The sequence below is a fragment of the Zingiber officinale genome, chromosome 11A (assembly GCF_018446385.1).
Source record: "Zingiber officinale cultivar Zhangliang chromosome 11A, Zo_v1.1, whole genome shotgun sequence".
Taxonomy (NCBI): Eukaryota; Viridiplantae; Streptophyta; class Magnoliopsida; order Zingiberales; family Zingiberaceae; genus Zingiber; species Zingiber officinale.
The window spans coordinates 41,278,738-41,302,363 of record NC_056006.1 but is presented as its reverse complement, the minus strand read 5'-3'; the positions used below and the strand labels follow the sequence as shown (position 1 = coordinate 41,302,363).

Genomic DNA, 23,626 nt, shown 5'->3' with positions numbered 1-23,626 from the left:
GCTATTCATGGTTGATGTTGCTTAAAACCTAGGAACATGCCCTTGTAAGTTTCGACCAAATATGAATTAGGGTTTGAAGAGAGTTCAAAACTTTAACCATGCTTGATTATGATTCCTCATGATGGGTAATCTATTAGGTGATGTTAGTTTGATGTCTCCATGTTTTTATGTTGCTTAAAAACCTAGGGACATGCCTTGTAAGTTTCGGCCAAGAAGGAAATGAAAAGGCTTAGGGAAGTTTAATTCCAACTAGACTTGCTTATGCTTTCTTCTATGTTATGCTATGTATTATGTGATATTAGTTTAAAGTTTCATGCTTAAAGTTGCTTAAAAGGAACCTAGATTCATGCTCTATAGGTTTCGGCCAAGACTTGAAATTAGGGTTAGAAACTCATTTATGCTTGCTAAAAGTCTCACTTGCTATGCCATGTATTGTAACGCCCACCCTCCCCCTTACTGATGGCAAGGGCGGTGCTACGCGAACATACATACATGTACGTTCATTGCAGTGGAAGAATTTAAATTTAATGCATACATAAAAGAAATATATAATCATGTAAACATATTAAACATGTGAGCATGCTTAGCATTCATGTGCGTAACTTAATTTAATATTTAATCACTGAACCTAACATAGAATTCAAGCATAGTTCCTAGCATTCAAGCATGATAAAAAAAAGGTTCCTAGCAATTCTTTAACTAAACCAAGTGTCTATTAGTTCAAGATTCATGGAGATAATAAAAAGAGATAGTCAAGTAGCAAACATTAAAAGCATCAAGTAGCAAAACAAGTTAACATACAAAACTTAGAACATGCATAAGTCTTAAAACACAAAACAGATCTCTTCCACCATGCCACTGCCACACAAATCCTTTGCCCCTCCTGCTGCTCCCTTTAGTTTATCCATTCTTTACCCTTTTCTGTAGTACAAGGAAAAATAAAACTATAAGCACATAGGCTTAGTAAGATCCTTTCCTACTCACAAAAACATGCATCATGAAATTGATAGAGTAATGACATGTTCATCTAATCAACATATAGATTTAACATTTTTCATGATAGCATAAAGTAGTGTCATACTCATTTGGCAAATCATAAACATAGCATACGAGAGCATAAACATAAAGTAGTAGCATGTTCATTTAGGCATCATAGGCATGTCACAAGAGAGCATTTTCATGAAGCATAAAAATCAAATAGCATGAAATAAGTATATGCAAAAATGTTCTTTTGAAAACATATATCATAATCATATAGCATGAAATAAGTATGTGCAAGATGTTCTTTTGAAAACATATATCATATAGGTACTTAAACATAAATTTGAACATGAGGGCCCGGCTTTGTACCACATACATGAACTGCGCGCATCCCTAAATAAATCCGAGGTAACTAATCCTAAACCTACTAGGGAACTAGTCCCGTGCTTCGACCTAGGGGCAACTTAGGAGCCCATCCCATGGACCATTCTTAGGATCCGGTACAAGCCATACAAAAGTAAAATAGCATATCATGTTTCTTGTCATATCATGAAAAGTGCTCTTAGTCCCAACTTATAGGGAAGCAACTCTTAGGTCTTTCATCATACATAAGCCTTGCATAAGCATAACATGGTGACATAAGGTTCACATATCACATAGCATTTCATAGAGTGTCATTATCATGCATAGTTGGGGTTTTGAACTTTCTACAAACCCTAATTCCATGTCTTGGCCGAAACCTATAAGGCATGATTCTAGGTTTCTTTTAAGCAACTTTAAGCATGAAACTTAAACTCATATCACATGATACATGGTATAGCAAGTAAGACTTTTAACAAGCATAAATGAGTTTCTAACCTAAATTTCAAGTCTTGGCCAAAACCTATAGAGCATGAATCTAGGTTTCTTTTAAGCAACTTTAAGCATAAAACTTTTAAACTAATATCACATGATACAAGGCATAGCAAGTGAGACTTTTAGCAAGCATAAATGAGTTTCTAACCTTAATTCCAAGTCTTGGCCGAAACCTATAGAGCATGAATCTAGGTTTCTTTTAGGCAACTTTAAGCATGAAACATTAAACTAATATCACATAATACATAGCATAACATAGAAGAAAACATAAGCAAGTCTAGTTGGAATTAAACTTCCCTAAGCCTTTTCATTTCCTCCTTGGCCAAAACTTACAAGGAATGTCCCTAGATTTTTAAGCAACATAAAAACATGGAGACATGAAACTAACATCACCTAATAGATTACACATCATGAGGAATCATAATAAAGCATGGTTAAAGTTTTGAACTCTCTTCAAACCCTAATTCATATTTGGCCGAAACTTATAAGGGCATGTTCCTAGGTTTTAAGCAACATCAACCATGAATAGCTTCTTAATAACAACACATAACATATTAGGTATCATGGGAAAAGGCATAAACAAGTCTAATTGGAGTTTAAACTTCCCTAAACCTTTTATTTCTTCTTGGCCGAAACTTCAAGGGCATGATCCTACGTTTTTAAGCTACATAAATCATGAATAGCATCTTAATAACATCACATAATATATTAGGTATCATGAGAGAAAGCATAAGCAATTCTAATTGGAGTTTAAACTTCCCTAAGCCTTTTATTTCTTCTTGGCCGAAACTTCAAGGGCATGTTCCTAGGTTTTTAGGCTACATAAATCATGAATAGCATCTTAATAACATCACATAACATATTAGGTATCATGATAGAAAGCATAAGCAAGTCTAATTCAAGTTTAAACTTCCCTAAGCCTTTTATTTCTTCTTGGCAGAAACTTCAAGGGCATGTTCCTAGGTTTTTAAGCTACATAAATCATGAATAGAATCTTAATAACATCACATAACATGTTAGGTATCATGAGAGAAAGCATAAGAAATTCTAATTGGAGTTAAAACTTCCCTAAGTCTTTTATTTGTTCTTGGCCGAAACTTCAAGGAAGATGGTTCTAAGTCCTTAAGCAACATAAAGCATGAAAACCTTAAACCAACATCATATAATGGGTTACACACCATGAGGAATCATAAGCAAGCATAGTTTAGATTTTAAACTTTCTCTAATCCTTTTTTTCTTCTTGACCGAAACTTACAAGGACATGTTTCTAGGTTTTGAGCAACATAAAAAGAAGAAAAACAACAAGGAAGAACTACATGTACTGCAGGTGAGGGGAGTATTTACATCCTCCTGCTTGGTTTACTAAGAAAATACCCTTGGTGGAGAAGAAGAAGAAGACTTTTCGCTTCTAGAATCTCCCTGTTTCTTAAGAAGTGTGTTCTAAGGGCTTCTCTTTGTGAAGTTTTCCTAGGAAGGAACCTTTAGCTTGAATTCCGAAAATGGAGGAGGAGAGGTTTAGGGTTTCGGTGGAGGGAGGAGGAAGGAGGAAGGAGAAAAAAATCTAACTTTTCTTTCCCTTACTTCTATTTATTCTAAATGAAGGGAGAAAGGGAAAACACCTTTTCATTCTTCCCTTCTTTTATTCTAAATGAAGGGAGAAGGGAAAATGAACTCTTCATGGTAAGTGTAGGGGAGAAAGGAAAGATAAACTTTTCTTCTAAGTGAAGGGAGAAAGGTGTCCCTTCACCCTCCCTACCCTTAACTACAATTTCCCTTTCCTTCCTAACAATACTTCCTCCTGGGCTACTGGTTATCCCATACTACTTAAAACTTGCCACTTGTTAAGAGGTTCAAGGTTCAAGCCTTGACCACTTTTCTTTTTCTTTTCTTTTTGGTTCCATTTTCTCTTATTCTTAAAGAAATTCATATGAAATTGCTGGGTGTTACAATCCCCATACCTTCTAAAAAGTTCCTCCTCGAACTTAGAATAGCTCTGGTATTTTTATTTCCTTGTAACACATAATTTCCCTTCCTAGGGTTGGGATAATGCCGATAGCGACGTTAAGGTGGCACGGGACTTCCTGCTGAGTGCATCGGCCACTTTGTTCGCTTTTCTCGGATGGTAAAAGATCTCACAGTCATAGTCCTTGAATAACTCGAGCCATTTGCGTTGTCTCATGTTTAGGTCTTTCTGTGTGAAGAAGTATTTCAGACTCTGGTGATCTGTATAAATCTTACACTGAGCTCCATATAGATAATGCCTCCATAGTTTGAGAGCAAAGACCATGGCTGCTAGCTCTAGATCGTGTGTTGGATAATTTCTTTCATGTTCCTTGAGTTGCCTAGAGGCGTAGGCAATGACCTTGCCATTCTGCATGAGTACAGCTTCGAGTCCTAACCTGGAAGCGTCGCTGTACATATCGAAACTTTTGTTACTTTCCGGAAGAGTGAGGATTAGTGCACTGGTCAATCTCCTTTTCAATTCTATGAAACTTTTCTCGCAGTCATCTGTCCATTCGTACTTCTTGTTCTTCCTAGTGAGAGTTGTCATAGGGGCTGCAATTCTGTAGAAGTCCTCTACAAACTTCCTGTAATAGCCTGCTAGCCCGACAAAACTTCTAATTTCATTGGCATTCTTTGGCCTGTTCCAGTTACTTATAGCTTCAATCTTTATTGGGTCTACCATTACTCCGTCCTTGGAGATAATATGACCCAAGAATGATACTCGATCGAGCTAGAACTCGCATTTGGAGAAATTCGCATACAGCTACTTTTCCTGAAGAGTCTGCAATACAATATTCAGGGGTTCGGCATGCTCCACTTGGGTTCTCGAATAGATGAGAATATCGTCGATGAAGACGATCACAAATTTGTCGAGGAATGCCGAGAATACCCGATTCATCAGGTCTATAAACATAGCAGGAGCATTCGTCACTCTGAAGGGCATAACTACGAACTCATAGTGTCCGTATCTTGTTCGGAAAGTCGTCTTCGGTATATCATCCTGTTTCACTTTTACTTGATGATAGCCAGACCTTAGGTCAATCTTAGAGAAGACGGTGGCACCTTTTAACTGGTCAAAAAGGTCGTCAATCCGTGATAAAGGGTACCTGTTCTTGATCGTCACCTTATTTAGCGCTCGGTAATCTATGCACATTCACATAGACCCATCCTTCTTCTTCACAAATAGTACTGGAGCTCCCCATAGAGAGTGACTAGGGCAAATAAGTCCCTTGTCGAGTAACTCCCGTAGCTGTCCCTGAAGTTCCTTCAATTCAATCGGCGCCATCCGGTAAGGTGCTTTAGAGATCAGTTTAGTTCCAGGAATCAATTCGATCTCAAATTCAATTTCTCTATCAGGGGCTAACCCTGGTAGTTCATCGGGAAATACCTCCGGGTAGTTGTAGACAACTCTGACATCTTCTATGTAACGCCCTCCCTCCCTGCTAACCCTAAGGGACGGGGCTACGATACTCTATGTACAAATTTTTCTTTTTAAAAACAGCGGAAGACTTAAAATGATTTTCTTAGTTTAATAAAACTTTTCTTTTGTTTTTCTTTTCATCAAATCCGAACTACACTATCATGGCATTAATAACATGATATCAAAATTAGTAGAAACATAACATCAATTCGCACATACGGTACTACAGTTTATGATACCAAAGCATAGTTCTTTAAAAGTTTTTAAAGCAGGTTCTTATTTGGTTGCCTAGCCACTGCCACACACATCTCCTTGCCTCTCCTACTGCTCCTTTAGCTCATCCAGCTTTTTCTTTTATCTGTGGTACAAGGAAAGTAAGCTATGAGCACTCATGGCTCAGTAAGTTCCTTTCCTACTCACTAAAACCAAAAATCATCACATGATCAAAGAATGTCTCAACATGATCTCAACTAGTCATGGCATAACATATCATACTCTTTAAGCATATCATGCAACATAACAAAATCATAACTAGTCATGGCATATCATCTCTTAACGCATAGCATGAAACATAACATAATCATATCTAATCATGGCATATCATAGTATCATCATAAGGTGGCATGGCATATCAAGCTCTTAAAGCATAGCATGAAACATAACATAATCATATCTAATCATGGCATATCATAAATCATAGCATCATCACAACATGATCATAAAGTATATGCAATATGATTTGAAAACATGTATCCGAAAAACATGTGTATGTCTCATGATCTTTAAAACCATTTCTTCTTACATATATACTTGAACATAATATCAACATAATCAGGGCCCCGGCTTGTACCACACATAGATAAATCACGTAGATATGCGCGCTTCCTAAGTATATCCAAGGTAGCAAGTCTTGAATCATACTAGGAACTAGGTCAGGATCACACAGCCATAGACCTAGGGGCGTACTAAGGAGCCCATCCCTTTGTTTTTACTAGCCTGGATCACACAGCCAAAGGCCTAGGGACTAATTAGGAGCCCACCCTTGGTACAAGCCTTACAAAGTAAAGTAGCATGTATAAAAATGCATCATTTAGTCACTTAGTATATCATAGAAGTATGCATCACTTAGGCATACGTTATGTCATAAAAGTATGCATCACTTAGGCATACATCATATCATAAATAGTATGCATCACTTAGGCATACATCATGTCATAAAAAGTATGCATCACTTAGGCATACATCATGTCATAAAAAGTATGCATCACTTAGGCATACATCATGTCATAAAAAGTATGCATCACTTAGGCATACATCATGTCATAAAAGCATGCATATTTTCACCATATAGCATATCATGAGAGCATGCATATTTTAAGCACATAGCATATCATCAAAGCATGCATATTTCTATCCACATAGCATATCATGAAAGCATGCATATTTTTAGCACATAGCATATCATCAAAGCATGCATATTTCTATCCACATAGCATATCATGAAAGCATGCATATTTTAAGCACATAGCATATCATCAAAGCATGCATATTTCTAAGCACATATCATATCATGGAAAGTATAAATCACAAGCATACATGTTTAAGCATAAGGGTGTATCATGTGATCATACTATCATAAGAAACATGGTAACATAGTTAGCTTGGGTTCTAAGCTTCCTAATCCCTTGGGTTCTTATCATGGCCGAACCCCCTTAGATCTCAATTTAGGTAAAAAAAAACAACCTCCAAGCATGTGGAACCTAAATTATCATCACATCAATTTCATAGGAAGCATTATAAGCATGATTAACTTGGTTTCTAAGTTCTCCAAGTCCCTAAACTTCATGTGGCCGAACCCTATCAGATGTGAAACAAGGTCCCAAATGTCATGAAAGCATGGAAACCTTAAATCATATTTATAGTATTTTTTTCCAGGTAACATAGTAAGCATATTTGAGCTAGTTCCTAAGTTCTTCAAGCCCTTAACATATGTCATGCTCGAAATTTAACAAGTATTCATTAGGGCTAAAAGCAGGCATACAAGCATGTGAACTTGAACTAACATCATGTATAAATTCATAATAAGGCATTATACAATGGGTATGGCCGAACTTACCCTAGCCTCATTTTAGGTCATTAAACAACATATAGCATGAGAACTTTGGCTTTCTACTTATCATATTTCATGTAGAGTGACATGAGCATATTTAATTTTTGTTCTAGGGTTTCTAGGGCATCTATCCCTTCATGGCCGAAACATACAATGGTCCATTTAGGTCATGGAAAAATTATACAAGCATGTGACACAATCAACATATTATCATATTTCCATAAGAAGCATTTTTAACACAATTTGTTTCAATTCTAAGGCCTCTAGGTCATTTAAACCCTACTTGGCCGAGACTCATCAGTGGTTAAATTGGCTTCAAATAGCCTAAAAGCATAGGAAGTCATACAAGTTTCATAGCATGTATAAAGACAAGCATAATAAACATATATGTGAATTGTGTCTTAGGCTTCCTAGGTTTCTTTCCTTTTTCTTTTATTTTTCCTCATGGCCGAAACCTAACAATCTCTAAACTAGGTTTTAAGTGGCCTAAAGCATGGAAAACCTAAGTAAGTTTCATGGCAAAAATTGCTAAGAACATCATATACAGACTTGGTTCATAAACAAGCTAGGACCCTTGTGATCTTACATGTCATATATCATGTAACTAAATTCTCTATACCCTAATTAAGCATGAGAGCATTAAATAACTTTCATATCTTAATATCACAGAGGTCTTGAGCATGTTAAAATTTTGTTTAAGCTTTTCTAAGCTATTCATCTTATCATGGCCGAAAATCTTAAATGAAGAGTTCATGAATTTCTAGCAATATTCAACATGCAATTCTTTAAGAGAACTCTATATTCTATCATATAAACATGGTTACTTAAATTTAAAGGTCTTCCTAACCCTAAGCTCTTTCTTGGCCGAAACATATGAGTGGATTTCTTTTGGTTCCAAGTAACTTTCAAGCAAGAAAAACCAATAAAAGACCCTTAGTAATTCATGGAGGAAATCTTGTACTAGTTTGGTTAAACAATGATTTCCCTAACCTCTTTAAAATATTTTTGGCCAAAATTCTAGGGTTAGGTACTCCTCTGATGAAGCATCATATAGGTATAAAAACATGAAGGAAAACCTTCCTACATAGCATAGAAAAAAATATCATGAAATGAGGACTTGTTTAAACCTTCCTAGATTTGAAAACTCTTCTTTAGCCGAATTTTCTTAAATTCTATTCTAGGTTTTCTAATCCTCATAAAATCTGAAAAGAACATAAAATGCCTTGTACCACAGGTGAGGGGAAGCTTACATCCTTTTCGCTTGTGGATATAATGTGTGGTGATGGAAGAAGTAGCTCTTCTTCTAGTTCCCTTTCCTTGATTCCCTTGCTAAGTCCTCCTTGTATCTTAGGCTTTCTTAGGAGAAAACCTTGGCTTGGGGCCGAAGATGGAGGAGAGGGGACTGAGGTTTCGGTGAGGGAGAGGAGAGAATGAGAGAAATGAGAGAAAAATAGAATTTTCCCTTTACACACTCTCTTTTATGTTAAGGGGGAAGAGGTAACAAAATTAGTTTTTGCTTTCCTTGTCCCTTAGCCTTTTTTTCTATTTTATTTTATTTATTTTATTTTCTAATTTATTCTCATCATTCATGATAAAACAAGGGGGAATGAATCCCCTTAATTCTCCATTTAATGTCACGGCAAGAGAGGGAAAAGAGAGAGGAAGGGAGGAAGGCAAGTTGCCTTTCTCTTGCTCTCGTCTTGCTTTCTCTTCTTAGATCTTTACTCCTATCTTTATCATGCATTCCCTTTCCTTGCTATCAATATCTTCTCTCTATCCCAATTGGTTTCTACTAATTAATTCTATAAATTATAATATAAGTGGTTCAAGGTTCAATCCTTGACCTCCTCTTCTTTTTATTTCATTTTATTTCTTTTTGCTTCAACTCACTTCTTATTATTTTTCTAAGGCAAAATTCATCATTCTCTTATTTATCTTAAAAGCTTAGTGGGTGTTACATTCTAGCTTCTGGTCCTCTGCTTGGCTGGTATCGACCACATGTGCTAGAAACCCAGTGCATCCGCTGTCTAATATCTTTTGTGCCCTTAAGGATGATAAGAATTTCTTAGTTCCTTTCCTTGGCTCTCTAAAAAATTCAAACATCGGTTTTGCCTTTGGCCGGAAGACCACCTTTCTTTTACGGCACTCAATCGAAGCATCGTACTTGCTCAGAAAATCCATGCCTAATATAATGTCATAATCCAGCATGTCGAGCACTATCATATCACAATAGAGTTCTCTATCTGCGATTCTGATAGGTGCGGCTCGTAGCATATGAGTAGATGGCATTACTTCTCCCGAAGGTAGGGTCGTTAATAATTTGCAATCTAAAGCTTGTGGTGGCATGTCTATCTTCTTTGTGAAAGGCGTAGAGACGAACGAGTGCGTTGCCCCAGTATCAAATAATACAGTAGCATGCTGACTGAAAATAAATATCTGACCTGTGACAACCGTAGAAGCATTCGCCATGTCTTCCTTGGTGAGAGAGAAAACCCTAGCATTTGTCGTAACTGGCAGGGCTTCCAATCTCCTTTGGCTTATCTAAGTACCTTTTATCGCAGCTTGCATCCAGTGTAGCTTTGAGGGAGCACCCCTGTTCTGAATATACTGCAGAGGAGGTGCCTGAACATGGGTAGGGTAGTCTCTGGCTCTATGTCCTTCCAGTTCACAGTTGAAGCACCTATTTGTGCCCTTGTGGCACACCCCGGGATGCTTCTTTCCACATGTAGTACACTGAGGGTACGTGGGTTATTTGTTTGCTGGACCACCCTTAGAGTTGTTCGATTGCTTTCTCTTACCACTGTGATTTCCTTTCCAGCTAGAGTTGTTTGTTGGACCGCCCTTAACGTCATGGTAATCTACAACAGAAATTAAAGCAAAAAGTAAATATCATATTCCTTTTATCATTTAATTAGGCCTTTAATTAAATGATGCTCCCACTGAATTATAGAACTTTTGCAGAATCAAGTCAGTGATGTGGTCAAACCACAATTACTAGATTCTAACCAATCAGCTATGCCTTGAGTTAGCTTTGGCTAAATCGCCCAAGACTTAGTATGATCGGTAGGTAACTAATTACCAATTACATCTCTATGCAACTCTTGTTTATAGGATCAAGATCCGCATTTATATTAAAACTCGAGTTAGCTTTGGCTAATACGCCCAAGAGTTAATATAAATGTGATTTTGTCCTATCTTCCAACTATTGGATAAATGCCTACATTTAAACTTGATTTAACTAGTTGTACTCAATTTAATTGAGTTTTACTCATCCATGCGTTGATAGGCGGGACCAAGATTGTCCCTCCATACCCTACCAAGATAATATGTGTTGCTCTGCTTTGGCAGATTCAACAACTACATGTGATCGAGGTAGTGATAGGTATCACGACATGGTAGGCATTACTAGTTGTCGCGATTGAGATGTAATCTAATCGACGAGGTGTATCAAATACTCGATTTAGATCTAATCTAATCATTAGGGCGTATCATGTACACGATTTAGATCTAATCTAATCGTCGAGGTGTATCATATACGCGATTGATTGAATCGAATCGTTAAGGCGCTAATTAATTACTTATTCTAGCATGCATCACATATACACACACAACACTTAATTAAATATTTTGTGATTAGTCATGGCCCTACTACGATCTTCTCAAGCTAATGAGAAGATCGGATGGTCAACCTAAGGTCAACATCTTCTCAAGCTCCTCCCTTTGACCACTTTGTGTTGCTCGCGCCCTCCTCGTAACTCCGTCTCGAGTGGATCTTCCACCGCTCCAATTTGTAAATTACAAAGGTGAAACTCGAGTTACATTCGAGTCTAAACTACTTACAATAGGAATATAAAAATAGGAAAGGCACGATGCGCAGGTCGCGTATCATATACAACACGCACATTACAGAAAATGGCACGCATGCCATAATATGAATTACAACACAGAATTTTTAATCTAATTGGGTCTTTTGGGCCATGATCATCACAAAATAATACATTATTCAAAATTATATAATTTCTATAAATTTCTGTAATTTTTCTTACAATTTTTACAATTTTTTATGAGTATAATTCCCGGCGGTCCCGTTTAGCGATTTTCGGGCGCAATCGCGAAACAAAGCCCCTTGCGGGGTCAGGGGCAGCGTCCCTACCCGCGATATAACCATTGCGAGTGTTCCTAAGCGATCCTACAACGCCTTAGTCCGCTGTCCCAAAAATATTTGGGGCGAAACCTTGCCGTTTCGGAAATATCTTCTCGGTAGTTGAAGCCTACAAGTGTCTAAACACTTGTCCTTCGCTTTTACAAGAAAATTACCCATAAAAACTATAAAAAGCATAAATTCACAGAAAGTTACAGATCTTTCATTTTCATAAAAATACAAATTAAAACTCATACTCGCTTCGCACGTGGCTCTGATACCACTGTGGGGTTTTTCGGGCCACAAAAATCGCTTTTTGCGTTGCGGAAACCCCGAAATCCCCCGCCATCGGATCCGTGCGAAGAATAAAATTTTGTAAAAACTTCGAGTATGAGTTTTCTAACCTATATCTACACTAGATCTACAAAGGAGAAGAGTTACCCTTGATGCGAAGCCCTTCGCAATCCCGCTCGTACAAGGTTCGTCGCCGGATCTCGAGAGTATCAAAGTAGATACTCCTCTATGTGTATCCACACGAACAACTCAATGGAGAGAACCTCTAAGGATGTGCTAGCAACCTTAGAAGATCAGTAATCGTGGAGGAGAGGGAGAGAAGAGAAGAGCTTGAGGAAGAAGAAGGAGTTACTCACCAAGCACACAAAATGCACTAACTCCCTCATCTAAAGTGGCCGGCCACTTTAAGAGAGAATGTAACCTCCATGGGATGCCAAGAGTCACAACTCTTGGTAACTCCCATGGGGTGGCATCTCACTTAAGCAACCATGATGATGTGGAGCATCATCATTGGTCCACTTCTTGCCAACTCACCAATGAGGTGGCAAATGGTCAAGTCAAACTTGACTCTTCATCTTCCTCTCAAGTCAAGTCAAACTTGACCACTTCTCTCCCATGGTCGATCAAATCTAACCATTGGTTTAAGTCAATTTTAATTTAATGAATCCCTATTCATTGAATTAAATTGATTCAATGAGTCCAAGTCCAAATTAGACTCATTTAATACATGAACCAAATTGAGTCCAACTCAATTAGCCTAATTTGGATTACTCTTAATCCAATTTGGTTCATCACATGAACCTAATCCTTTAGGTTCATCAAATGAACCTAATCTCGATCTAATTGCCCTTTGTGTGTGACCCTATAGGTTCTTATAACGTTGGCAATGCTCCTAAACCAATTTAGAAGCATAAGTAATGAGCGGTATCTAGCAACACATCATTACTACCCAAGTTATAAGAATGTTGAGATCCAACATCATCTTGTGACTACTAATTGTGACTCTTCACAATATATGACAAATTGTCTTTCTATCCTTGACATCTAGATTGATCAATGTGAGGCATAGACCGTATCATCCTCTAATCAATCTAAATCTTGAACTCCAAGTAGACTCACTCAATCAAATGAGCTCAATATCTCATATTGGCTCATTTGGGCATGGTCATGCACTTAGTGGTCTCACTTTATCAAGAATATCGATGTCTCTCCCATCATATAGGAGGGATAGATCCCACACTACAAGAAAACCCTCATAGACATTGGTGGAACAACGGTTTTAAGTAAAAACCGATGTCTTTGAGTATTTTACACCGATTTTTCTAAAAACAGATGTCTATGAGCGCAGATTTTCGCTCATAGACATCGGTTTTTTTAGCCGATGTCTATGAGCGCATTTTTTCATTAATAGACATCGATTTTAACCACGGTTTTTAAAACCCAGTGTCTATGAACCAAAATTCTGACAGACTTTCTTAGCACACTTTCTTTTGGGCTTCTCCTCGCCCACCATAAATCGAAACCCTAATCCTTCGACTCCTCCTTTTAGGAGTTACCTTTTAGGAGGTGAATCACGCCTTGTATTCTCTCCCAATGCCGCTGCCGCCCTCCTCCGATGCCCAAATTGACCGCGGGGAAAGCAGATCTACGAGTCAAATCTAGGGCTCTCGAGATCCTCCTCTCGGTTGACCAACTGAGGCTGAAGAATGGCGCTGCTTGCGATGGCTGCCGGTGTCCTCCATCCGAGCCTGGGCCTGAAGCTGGGACAGGGAGGTGGGAGCCACTCACTTCGTCACTTCCGATCTGGGATCTCCAGCTCCTCAAAGATCAGGTTTTGATCCTTTCCGGCTTTTATCTCTACTTTTTTTCTGGCTGTCTCCGTCCTTGTAGATTTAGGCTAAAAGGATTGCTGCCCACTCTGGTGCAGACGTCGTCGGTATCACCATCAATGAGTACCAGGTCGCCCGCGCCCGCGCGCACAACCGCAAGAGATGCCCTTCCCGGAAGGCACCTTCGACGACGCTTACTCCATCAAATTCCAAGTTTTCGATCTTCTTTTTTCGAGGATCAGGATCTTCTTTTGGTGAATTTCGATTTCATCGACGTGGCAAGTAGCATCGAGGGAGGGAGGGAGAGGAATGGAGGGGGGAATTTCTTTTTGGCAGGCGTTGACCCTCTCTTCGATCGCAGGCTAGGTGGTGGCAGCATCGACATTCGATCTTACCAGGAGGGTCAAAGCACTAACGCAGCCGTTGGTCATGCACCGGGTGATCGCAGATACCCCGGCGATCCTTCGATTGTAGGTGAACCACAAATTTCTTTTGGATTTTAGGGTTTGCGTCCGGCAAAATTGGTAACTTTGCCATTCTTTTGGTGAATCTGCACTTCTTTGCGATTTGGCCTTTTTTTCATCTTTAAATTTGGTTTGTTTCCTTTGATGGCATTGCTAAATGTCATAAAATTGTTCTCGATGTAGAATTTTTATCCGAGTTCTGATAGTTTCTTGGTTGATTTCCTGCAGAGATCGCAAAATGGGTTCTTGGATAATTTGTTCTCCACGCTGTCATGCGTTGTGTCCGTTCCCTTCTATATAGGATTTCTCCCCATTCTTTTCTGGGCATGCTTGGAGTTTTTTTCAGCTTTTTATTTCACCTTCGAAGAGTGGATGAATAGACAATAAATTTTCCTTCTCGTTGTTAATCTTCTAGAGTGGGCATTCCAAATTGGCAAGGCAGATGACCTTATTGATGGCTTTCTGTGATTACATTGGGAACTCAATAAAGGTACCTTTGATATTTGTTCCATGCAATCATTCTGATGAAATGATCTAGCAACTCATTCTTAGACCTTTATGATAGTTCTATAATTTGATTTGTGAAATGTTCTGTTGTATGGACATATAGGATCTTGTATCAGCTCCTAGACCTAGTTGTCCTCCTGTGAGGAGGGTAATTGCCATTGCAGACGAGAAGGAGAATGCCATGGAGTATGGATTGCCTTCTTCACATTGTCTAAACACAGTTTGTTTGTTGGGGTAAGTTTTTGTTATTCATGACTTAGTAAAAAAAACTAAGATCTTCCATCATGTACATTGCTCCAAAACTAATGTACACAATGGTAACATATGGTGAAATATCTCTCAGTTATGATATTCTTATGGTTCTTGCAGATATTTAGTATTCTATATCCTGATATATTATCCACAAAGAGATGGAATTGAGATTGCAATTTTGTTCGGGCGAGTATGCTTGCTTGTCTTTCTAATTGGCATAGGTGAGGAAAGATTAACTTCATAACTTGCATACATATTTTAAAGTGAAATAAAAGGGTCCAAAAGAAGATCGAAAACTTGGAATTTGATGAAAACTATCTGTATCAGGATCGGCAAGTTTATTTACTATCTGTATCAGGATCTTGGTCAATTATCCCATCAATTTAATGGTTATTAATATTGAGGTAAAGTGTGGTAAAGGATTCTACTTGGGTGAGGAATTGACATGTCTTATCTGTATAAACGGTGATTTTCTTTTTCAATGTTATTTGTGCAATTATGTGACATTTGTTTTTATTTGGAAATTTGTCATAGTATTTGTTCTTAAGTATGTGAAGATCAAATGTTATTTGTTACTTCTTCCATTGATATTCTGATTTTCTTTTGATGCCTTGGAGTTGGATAAATATTATTCCTTTTGCTTTGATTCTGTTTAATTTTTACCAAGATTATAGTTATATCTAAGAGGACAAGGAATATGCAGGCCAAGGTTCTAGGTGCTCTCTAACCTATATTTTGCACCTCCTTTGAGCTGGAGCATTGTTTTTTTTTTTTGGAAGAATTCATGTTCCTTTTCAATCTCATGTTTAATTAACCTTTCAATAAATTAGTGTTAATGTATTCGGATCACAGAATGTGAATTCACATCTATTGATTATGTGGAAGTTTAATTATAATCATGCCTCCTCCATGCTGCTTAGATTTATGAGGTTTAAGAATGAAGGAAGAATCTTTCATTTTATTATTTTGAAAATTTATTATGTTAATATAAGTAGAATCTTTTTGAAGATAGTGTGAATAAATTATTTTATATATTCCAAAAAAAATCACAATAATCTACTATACACCATACATCACTATATTTAGCTTCTTTCAAATCAGTTGCCGTATAATAGATTATTTCAAATTTGCAGATCAAAAAAGCTGAGCAAATAAGAAAAATTATGGTAAATGGTTTATTTTTGTAAAGCATTTGATCTCATGTATCTAAATTATTGCCTTATTCTTGTTTTCAGTGTTTTGGTTCCTAGTCATTTCTGTTTTGATAAATTATTATATGGAATGTGTTGGGTTTTTTGGGCCGCGAAAACCGCTTTTTCGCGTAGCGGAAACCCCGAAACCCCAAGCCATGGATCCGTGCAAAGAATAAAACTTTCAAAAATATTACGAGTACGAGTTTCTAACTTAGATTTACACTAAATCTACAGAGGAGAAGAATATTACCCTCGATGCGATGCCCTTCGTTATCCCGCTAGTCCAACGGTTTGCCGGATCTCAAGTTGTCAAGGTAGACAACTCTCTAGAAGTATCCACACGAACTAATTAGATGGAGAAGACCAAACAATAGGTGTGCTAGCAGCTAGATGGTGTTCGGCCAAGAGAGGAGAGGGAGAGCAAGAAGAGAGCAAGAGGAGGAAGATGATGTGAATAGCCTTGAATGAAAAAATGAATTCTCATTCACCACAAAAGTGGCCGGCCACATGCACAAGTGTAACTCCCATTCTCATTAAATGTGCCCATTAAAGAGAATAGATTTGTAACCTCCATGAGGTGGCACACACATGTGCTAGCCATAATGATGTGGCACATTATCATTGGCCACTTAATGCCAAGTCACAAATGATGTGGCATAAAGTCAAGTCAAACTTGACTCTTCCTCTTCCTCTCAAGTCAAGTCAAACTTGACTTAATCTCTCTCATGGTTGATCTAATCCGACCATTTAATTCAAGCCAATTTAATATAATGAATCTAATTCATTTAATTAAATTGATTCAATGAGTCATAATCTAAATTAGACTCATTGAACAGATGAATCAACTTCAGTCCAACTCAATTAGCCCAATTAGGATTACTCTTAATCTAATTTGATTAATCAAATGAATCTAATCCTCTTGGTTCATCATACAAACCTAATCTCCATCTAATTGTCCTTAGTGTGTGACCCTATAGGTTCTTGTAACGTTGGCAATGCCCCTAAACCCATTTAGGAGCATAAGTAATGAGCAGTATCTAGCAACACATCATTACTACCCAAGTTACAAGAATGTTGAGATCCAATACCACCTTGTGACAACTAATTGTGACTCCTCACAATATATGACAAGTGTCCTTCTACCCTAGACATCTAGATTTATCAATATGAGGCATAGACCGTGTATCCTCTAATCAAACTAAATCTTGAACTCCAAGTAGACTCACTAAATCAAATGAACTCAATATCTCATATTGACTCATTTGGGCATGGCCATGCACTTCGTGGTCTCACTCTATCAAGAATATTGATGTCTCTCCCGTCATATAGGAGGGATAGATCTCATCTACATCACTCACATCCCTCTGCATAATTGGTTACATACCCAGTAATCGCCTTTATAGTCCACCCAGTTACGGGTGACGTTTGATTAAACCAAAGTACATAACTCCTTATGTAGGGATCTATGGTGACTTCAGATCCAAGGACTAGTAGTCATAATAATAGCCACATGAGAAAGCATATGACACTCATATAACGATCCATGATACTTTCTCATGGCGGGTCATTCAGTATACATTCTCCAATGCATACCCATGTGTCAACTTGATATCTCTATATCCATGATTTGTGAGATTAAGTCATCGAGTTGACCTACATGCTAGTCTTATAGCATTAACATTGTCCCTGAATGTTAATACTCGACTAGGAATGATTAAGAGTAATGTTCCCTGTATCATCTCACTATCGGTTCAACTAACCGATTGATATAGGTGAGAACATTCTACTCAAGGATGCTATTATACTTAGTTTATTTGGCACCAATACAAGTAAGTATAATAACAAAAAACAAATGCCTTTATTTATATAAGAATATGATACAACAAGTCCATAATACAATCATCAAATGATTGGCTCTAGGGCTCTAACTAACAATCTCCCACTAGCACTAGTGCCAATCAGTGTAGGCTCTAAGCCCCAATGACCTAGTATGACCATCATGCTTCCTCTGTGGCAAAGCCTTGGTCAAGGGATCTGCGATGTTAGCCTCTGTAGGTACTCTGCATATCTTCACATCTCCTCTCTCGATAATCTCTCGAATGAGATGGAAGCGTCGTATTATGTGTTTGGTCCGCTGGTGTGATCGAGATTCCTTCGCCTGTGCTATAGCTCGATTGTTGTCACAATAGAGCTCATTAGGGTCAGCGATACTGGGAACTACCCCAAGTTCAGTGATGAACTTGCGGATCCAAACTGCCTCCTTTGCTGCCTCTGATGTAGCAATGTACTCGGCCTGTGTCAAAGAATCAGCTACTGTGTTCTGCTTCGAAATATTCCAGCTCACAGCACCACCATTTATGCAAAATGCAAACCCTGACTGTGATCGATAATCATCCAAGTCGGTCTGGAAGCTGGCATCACTGTAACCCTTTACAGCTAGCTCGTCGTTGCCTCCATATATCAAGAAATATTCTTTTGTCCTTCTTAAGTACTTAAGAATATTCTTGACCGCTATCCAGTGACTTTCACCTGGATCTGACTGGTATCTGCTCGTCATACTCAAAGCATACGAGACATCAGGTCGAGTACATAGCATGGCATACATGATAGATCCTATGGCTGAGGCATAAAGGATCTGATCCATGCGGTCTCTCTCCTCTCTAGAAGAGGGACCTTGAGTCTTCGAAAGACTCACGCCATGTGACATCGGCAGAAATCCCTTCTTGGAGTTTTATATGGCAAATCGATGGAGTACCTTGTCAATGTATGTACTCTGACTTAGGCCAAGGAATCTCTTAGATCTATCTCTATAGATTTGTATCCCTAGAATGCGGGATGCCTCACCTAAGTCCTTCATTGAAAAGCAACTCCCTAGCCAAGTCTTGACAGACAGAAGCAAAGGGATGCCCTTCCCAATGAGTAGTATGTCATCCACATACAATATGAGGAAGACAACTATATCCCCTACAACCTTCTTGTAGACACAAGGCTCATCTTCGTTCTTGATGAAATCAAACTGTTTGATTGCATCATCGAATCGAAGATTCCAGCTCCGAGAAGCTTGCTTTAGTCCATAAATGGACCTATGCAGCTTGCATACTCTGCAAGTATGCTGTGGATCTACAAAACCCTCAGGTTGTGTCATGTACACATCCTCGAGCAGGTTTCCATTCAGAAACACGGTTTTGACATCCATCTGTCATATCTCATAGTCATGGTATGCTACAATAGCAAGCATGATCCGAATGGACTTAAACATCGCTACTGGAGAAAAGGTTTCATCATAGTCAATTCTATGAATCTGCTTGAAACCTTTAGCTACCAAGCGACCCTTATAGATAAGTCCATCCATGTCAGTCTTTCTCTTAAAGACTTGGTTGATGTACATGGATTCCATTTCGGATCTCATGGCCTCTAGCCATTTCTCGGAATCTGGTCTCATCACAGCTTCCTGATAGGTGGTAGGCCCATCATCTATGAGCACAACGTCATCATAGTCAGACAAGAGAAATGAGTATCTCTCAGGCTGACGACGTACCCTATCAGACCTGCGAAGAGGTATATCTATTTGAACTAGTTGTTGTTCCTCAACTCTTTATGGAACAACATCATCCACAACTCTTTGTGGTTCCAGTTCAACTTCCATCGAGGTTTCAGTGCTATGGTCCGCATCTTGAACTTCTTCAAGATCGAACGTACTCCCACTAGTCTTTCTAGAAACAGAGTCCCTTTCTAGAAAGACCCCAGTTTTTGCCACAACTACCTTGTGTTGACTGGGAACGTAGAAGTAATATCCCTTAGTTTCCTTGGGATATCCAATGAAATAGGACTTGTCGGATTTGGGTCCCAATTTGTCCGAGACTTGACGTCGTACGTAAGCCTCACAATCCCAAATCCTCATAAAAGACACCTGAGCATCTCTCCCAGTCCATATCCTATATGGTGTCTTTATTACGGCCTTGGATGGAACTCGGTTGAGTATAAAAGCTGCCGTATCTAGAGCATAGCCCCAAAGGAATGTCGGAAGATATGTGTGACTCATCATACATCGTACCATATCTAATAGGGTACGATTCCTCCTTTCGGATACACCATTCCACTGTGGTGTTCCAGGAGGAATGAGTTGGGATAGAATCTCACACTCAGCTAGATAGTCACGAAACTCATGGCTAAGGTATTCTCCACCTTGATCTGATCGAAGTATCTTAATACTCTTGCCAAGCTGGTTCTGTACTTCATTCTTGAATTCTTTGAACTTTTCAAAGGATTCTGACTTATATGTCATCAAGTACACATAACCATATCTACTGAAGTCATCAGTAAATGTGATGAAGTACCTATAACCGCCTCCAGCAGCGACATTGAAAGGGTCACATACATCACTATGTATGAGTCCTAACAAATCAGTCGCTCTCTCACTGTGCCCATTAAAGGGAGTCTTGGTCATCTTGCCTAGTAGACATGACTCGCACGTCTCATAAGATTCAAATCAAGTGAGTCCAGCAAACCATCCTTATGGAGCTGGGATAAACGCTTGTCATTTATATGACCTAAGCGACAGTGCCAGAGATAGGTTTGATTCATGTCATTTGACTTGAACCTCTTGGTATTTATGTTATAGATAGGGCTTTCAAGTTCTAGAATGTAGAGTCCGTTCATCAGAGGTGCACTACAATAAAACATATCTTTTAAATAAACAAAACAACATTTGTCCTTTATTATGAAAGACAAACTTTTCTTGTCCAAACAAGAAACTGAAATTATGTTCTTTGTTAATGCAGGAACATAACAACATTCATCTAATTCTAATACAAACCCAGAGGGCAGAGATAGATGATAAGTTCCGACTGCAACAGCAGCAACTCGTGCTCCATTGCCTACGCGTAGGTCAACCTGGCCCTTCGCCAATGCCCTGCTATTTCTCAACACCTGCACATTAGTAGAAATGTGAGATGCACATCCGGTATCTAATACCCATGATGAAGAAATAGATAGATTGACTTCTATAACATATATACCTGAAGTGGAACTCTCACTTCGCTTCTTCTTAAGATCTTCCAGGTACACCTTGCAGTTCCTCTTCCAGTGCCCGATCTGACCGCAGTGGAAGCAGGTAGCATCCTTGGCGACCCCTCCTTTAGGCTTCAGTGTCTTGCCTTTGCCCTTGGCTTGGGACTTTCCCTTGCCTTTGGGCTTGCCCTTGTCCTTGTGTTTCTGAACCATCAGAACAGAGTGGGGCTTTGCCTTCTTAAGGTTCAGCTCAGCAGTTCTTAACATGCTAAGCAGTTCGGGCAGTGGCTTGTCAATTTCGTTCATATTGCAAGATCAGGTCAGTGGCCAGCTCTTGGCCAAGCGGGAATCCCAACCTCTGTAGGTTTTCTATGTACCCAATCATTTTGAATACATATGGGCCTACGGGAGCCCCATATGACATCTTGCACTGAAACAGTGCCCTTGAGAACTCAAATCTCTCATGCCTCACTTGTCCTTGATACAGTTGACGAAGATGTTCAACCATATCGTAAGCGCCCATTAACTCGTGTTGCTTCTGAAGCTCAGAGTTCATGGTCGCGAGCATTAGACAGGACACATCTAATGCGTCATCTTGATGCTTCTTGTAAGCATCTTTGTCAGCTCGCGGGGCATTGGCAGGAGGAGCCTCCGGAATGGGTTGCTCCAGAACGTACAGTTTACGTTCCTGGGTGAGAACTATTCTCAAGTTCCTGTACCAATCCAGGAAATTTGCTCCGTTGAGCTTGTCCTTCTCAAGAACAGAACGCAAGGAGAAAGTGTTTGTATTCGACGTCATGGTTATCTACAACAGAAAAATGAAGAAAATAAATATCATATTATTTTAAATCATTTAATTAGGACTTTAACTAAATGATACTCCCACTGAATTCTATAATTCATTTGGGACAAGATCCACATCATACTAACCCTTGAGTTAGCTTTGGCTAATACACCCAAGATTTAGTATGATTGGTAGGTAACGATTTACCAATTACATCTTTATGCAACTCTTGTTTATAGGATCATTATCCGCAGTTATATTAAAACTTGAGTTAGCTTTGACTAATAAATACGCCCAAGAATTAATTTAAATGTGATTTATGTCCTATCTTTCCAACCATTGGAAAAATGCCTATAGTTGTACTCGATCCAACCGAGTTAACTAGGAATACTCAATCTAATTGAGTTTGTATTCGCCCATGCGTTGATAAGCGGGACCAAGATTGTCCCTCCGTACCCTACCAAGATAATATGTGTTGCTTTGCTTTGGCAGATTCAACAACACATGTGATCGAGGTAGTGATAGGTATCACGGCACAGTAGGCATTAGAGTTGACGCGATTTAGATCTAATCTAATCGTCGATGTGTATCAAATACGCGATAGATCTAATCTAATCGAAAGGGTGCATCTTGTACACGATTTAGATCTAATCTAATCATTAGGCACTAATTAATTACTAATCATGCATCACATACACACAAGAAATTAATTAAATTAATTTGTGATTAGTCATGGCCCTATTACAATCTTCTCAAGCCAATTAGAAGATCGGATGGTCAACCTAGGGTCAACGGCTTCTCAAGCTCCTCCCTTTGACCACCTTGTGTTGCTCGCGCCCTCCTTGTAACTCCGTCTCGAGTGGACCTTCCACGGCTCCAATTTTGTACATTACAATTTTGAAACTCAAGTTACATTCGAGTCTAAACTAATTTACAACAAGAATAAATAGAGAAAGGCACGACACGTAGGTCGCGTATCAAAAATACAGCACACACAATCACATGACGGCACGCAGACTGTATTATGAATTACAACACAAAAAATACCAATCCAATTGGCTCTTTTTGGGCCATGACTATCACAAATTATACATAATTCTAAATTATGTATTTTCTATAATTTTTTGTAATTTTAATACCAATGTTTACAATTTTTATGAGTAAAAAATTCCAAGTGGTCCCGTTTAGAGGTTTTCGGGCGCAATCGCGGAACAAATCCCCTTGCGGGGCTAGGGGTAGCACCCCTACCCGCAATCTAACCATCGCGAGTGTCCGTAAGCGATCCTACAATGCCTTAGCCCGCTGTCCTAAAAAGTTTTGGGGCGAAACCTTGCCGTTTCGGAAAAATCGTCTCGGTAGTCGAAGCCTACAAGTGTATAAACACTTGTGCTTCGCTTCTATGAGAAAATTACTCATAAAAATCATAAAAAACTTAAATTTACAGAAAGTCACAGAAGCTATAGTTTTCATAAAAAATCATATTAAACTCGTACAAGTCTTCGCACGTGGCTCTGATACCACTGTTGGGTTTTACGGGCCGCGAAAACCGCTTTTTTGCGTCGCGGAAACCCCGAAACCCCAAGCCACGGATCCGTGTAAAGAATAAAACTTTCGAAAATATTACGAGTACTAGTTTCTAACTTAGATTTACACTAAATCTACAGAGGAGAAGAATATTACCCTTGATGCGATGCCCTTCGCTATCCCGCTAGTCCAACGGTTTGCCGGATCTCAAGTTGTCAAGGTAGACAACTCTCTAGAAGTATCCACACGAACTAATTA

At 38.8% G+C, this 23,626-nt stretch overlaps 1 protein-coding gene across 1 annotated transcript; it reads left to right on the top strand.

Annotated features, from left to right (window-relative positions):
- Positions 1-14,312: 14,312 nt before the first annotated feature.
- Positions 14,313-15,404, top strand: LOC122032656 (lipid phosphate phosphatase delta-like). Its single transcript, XM_042591971.1, has 3 exons — positions 14,313-14,588; positions 14,709-14,839; positions 14,975-15,404. The coding sequence occupies exons 1-3, from the start codon at positions 14,541-14,543 to the stop codon at positions 15,099-15,101; spliced, it is 306 nt and encodes a 101-aa protein (XP_042447905.1). The 5' UTR covers positions 14,313-14,540; the 3' UTR covers positions 15,102-15,404.
- Positions 15,405-23,626: the final 8,222 nt, after the last annotated feature.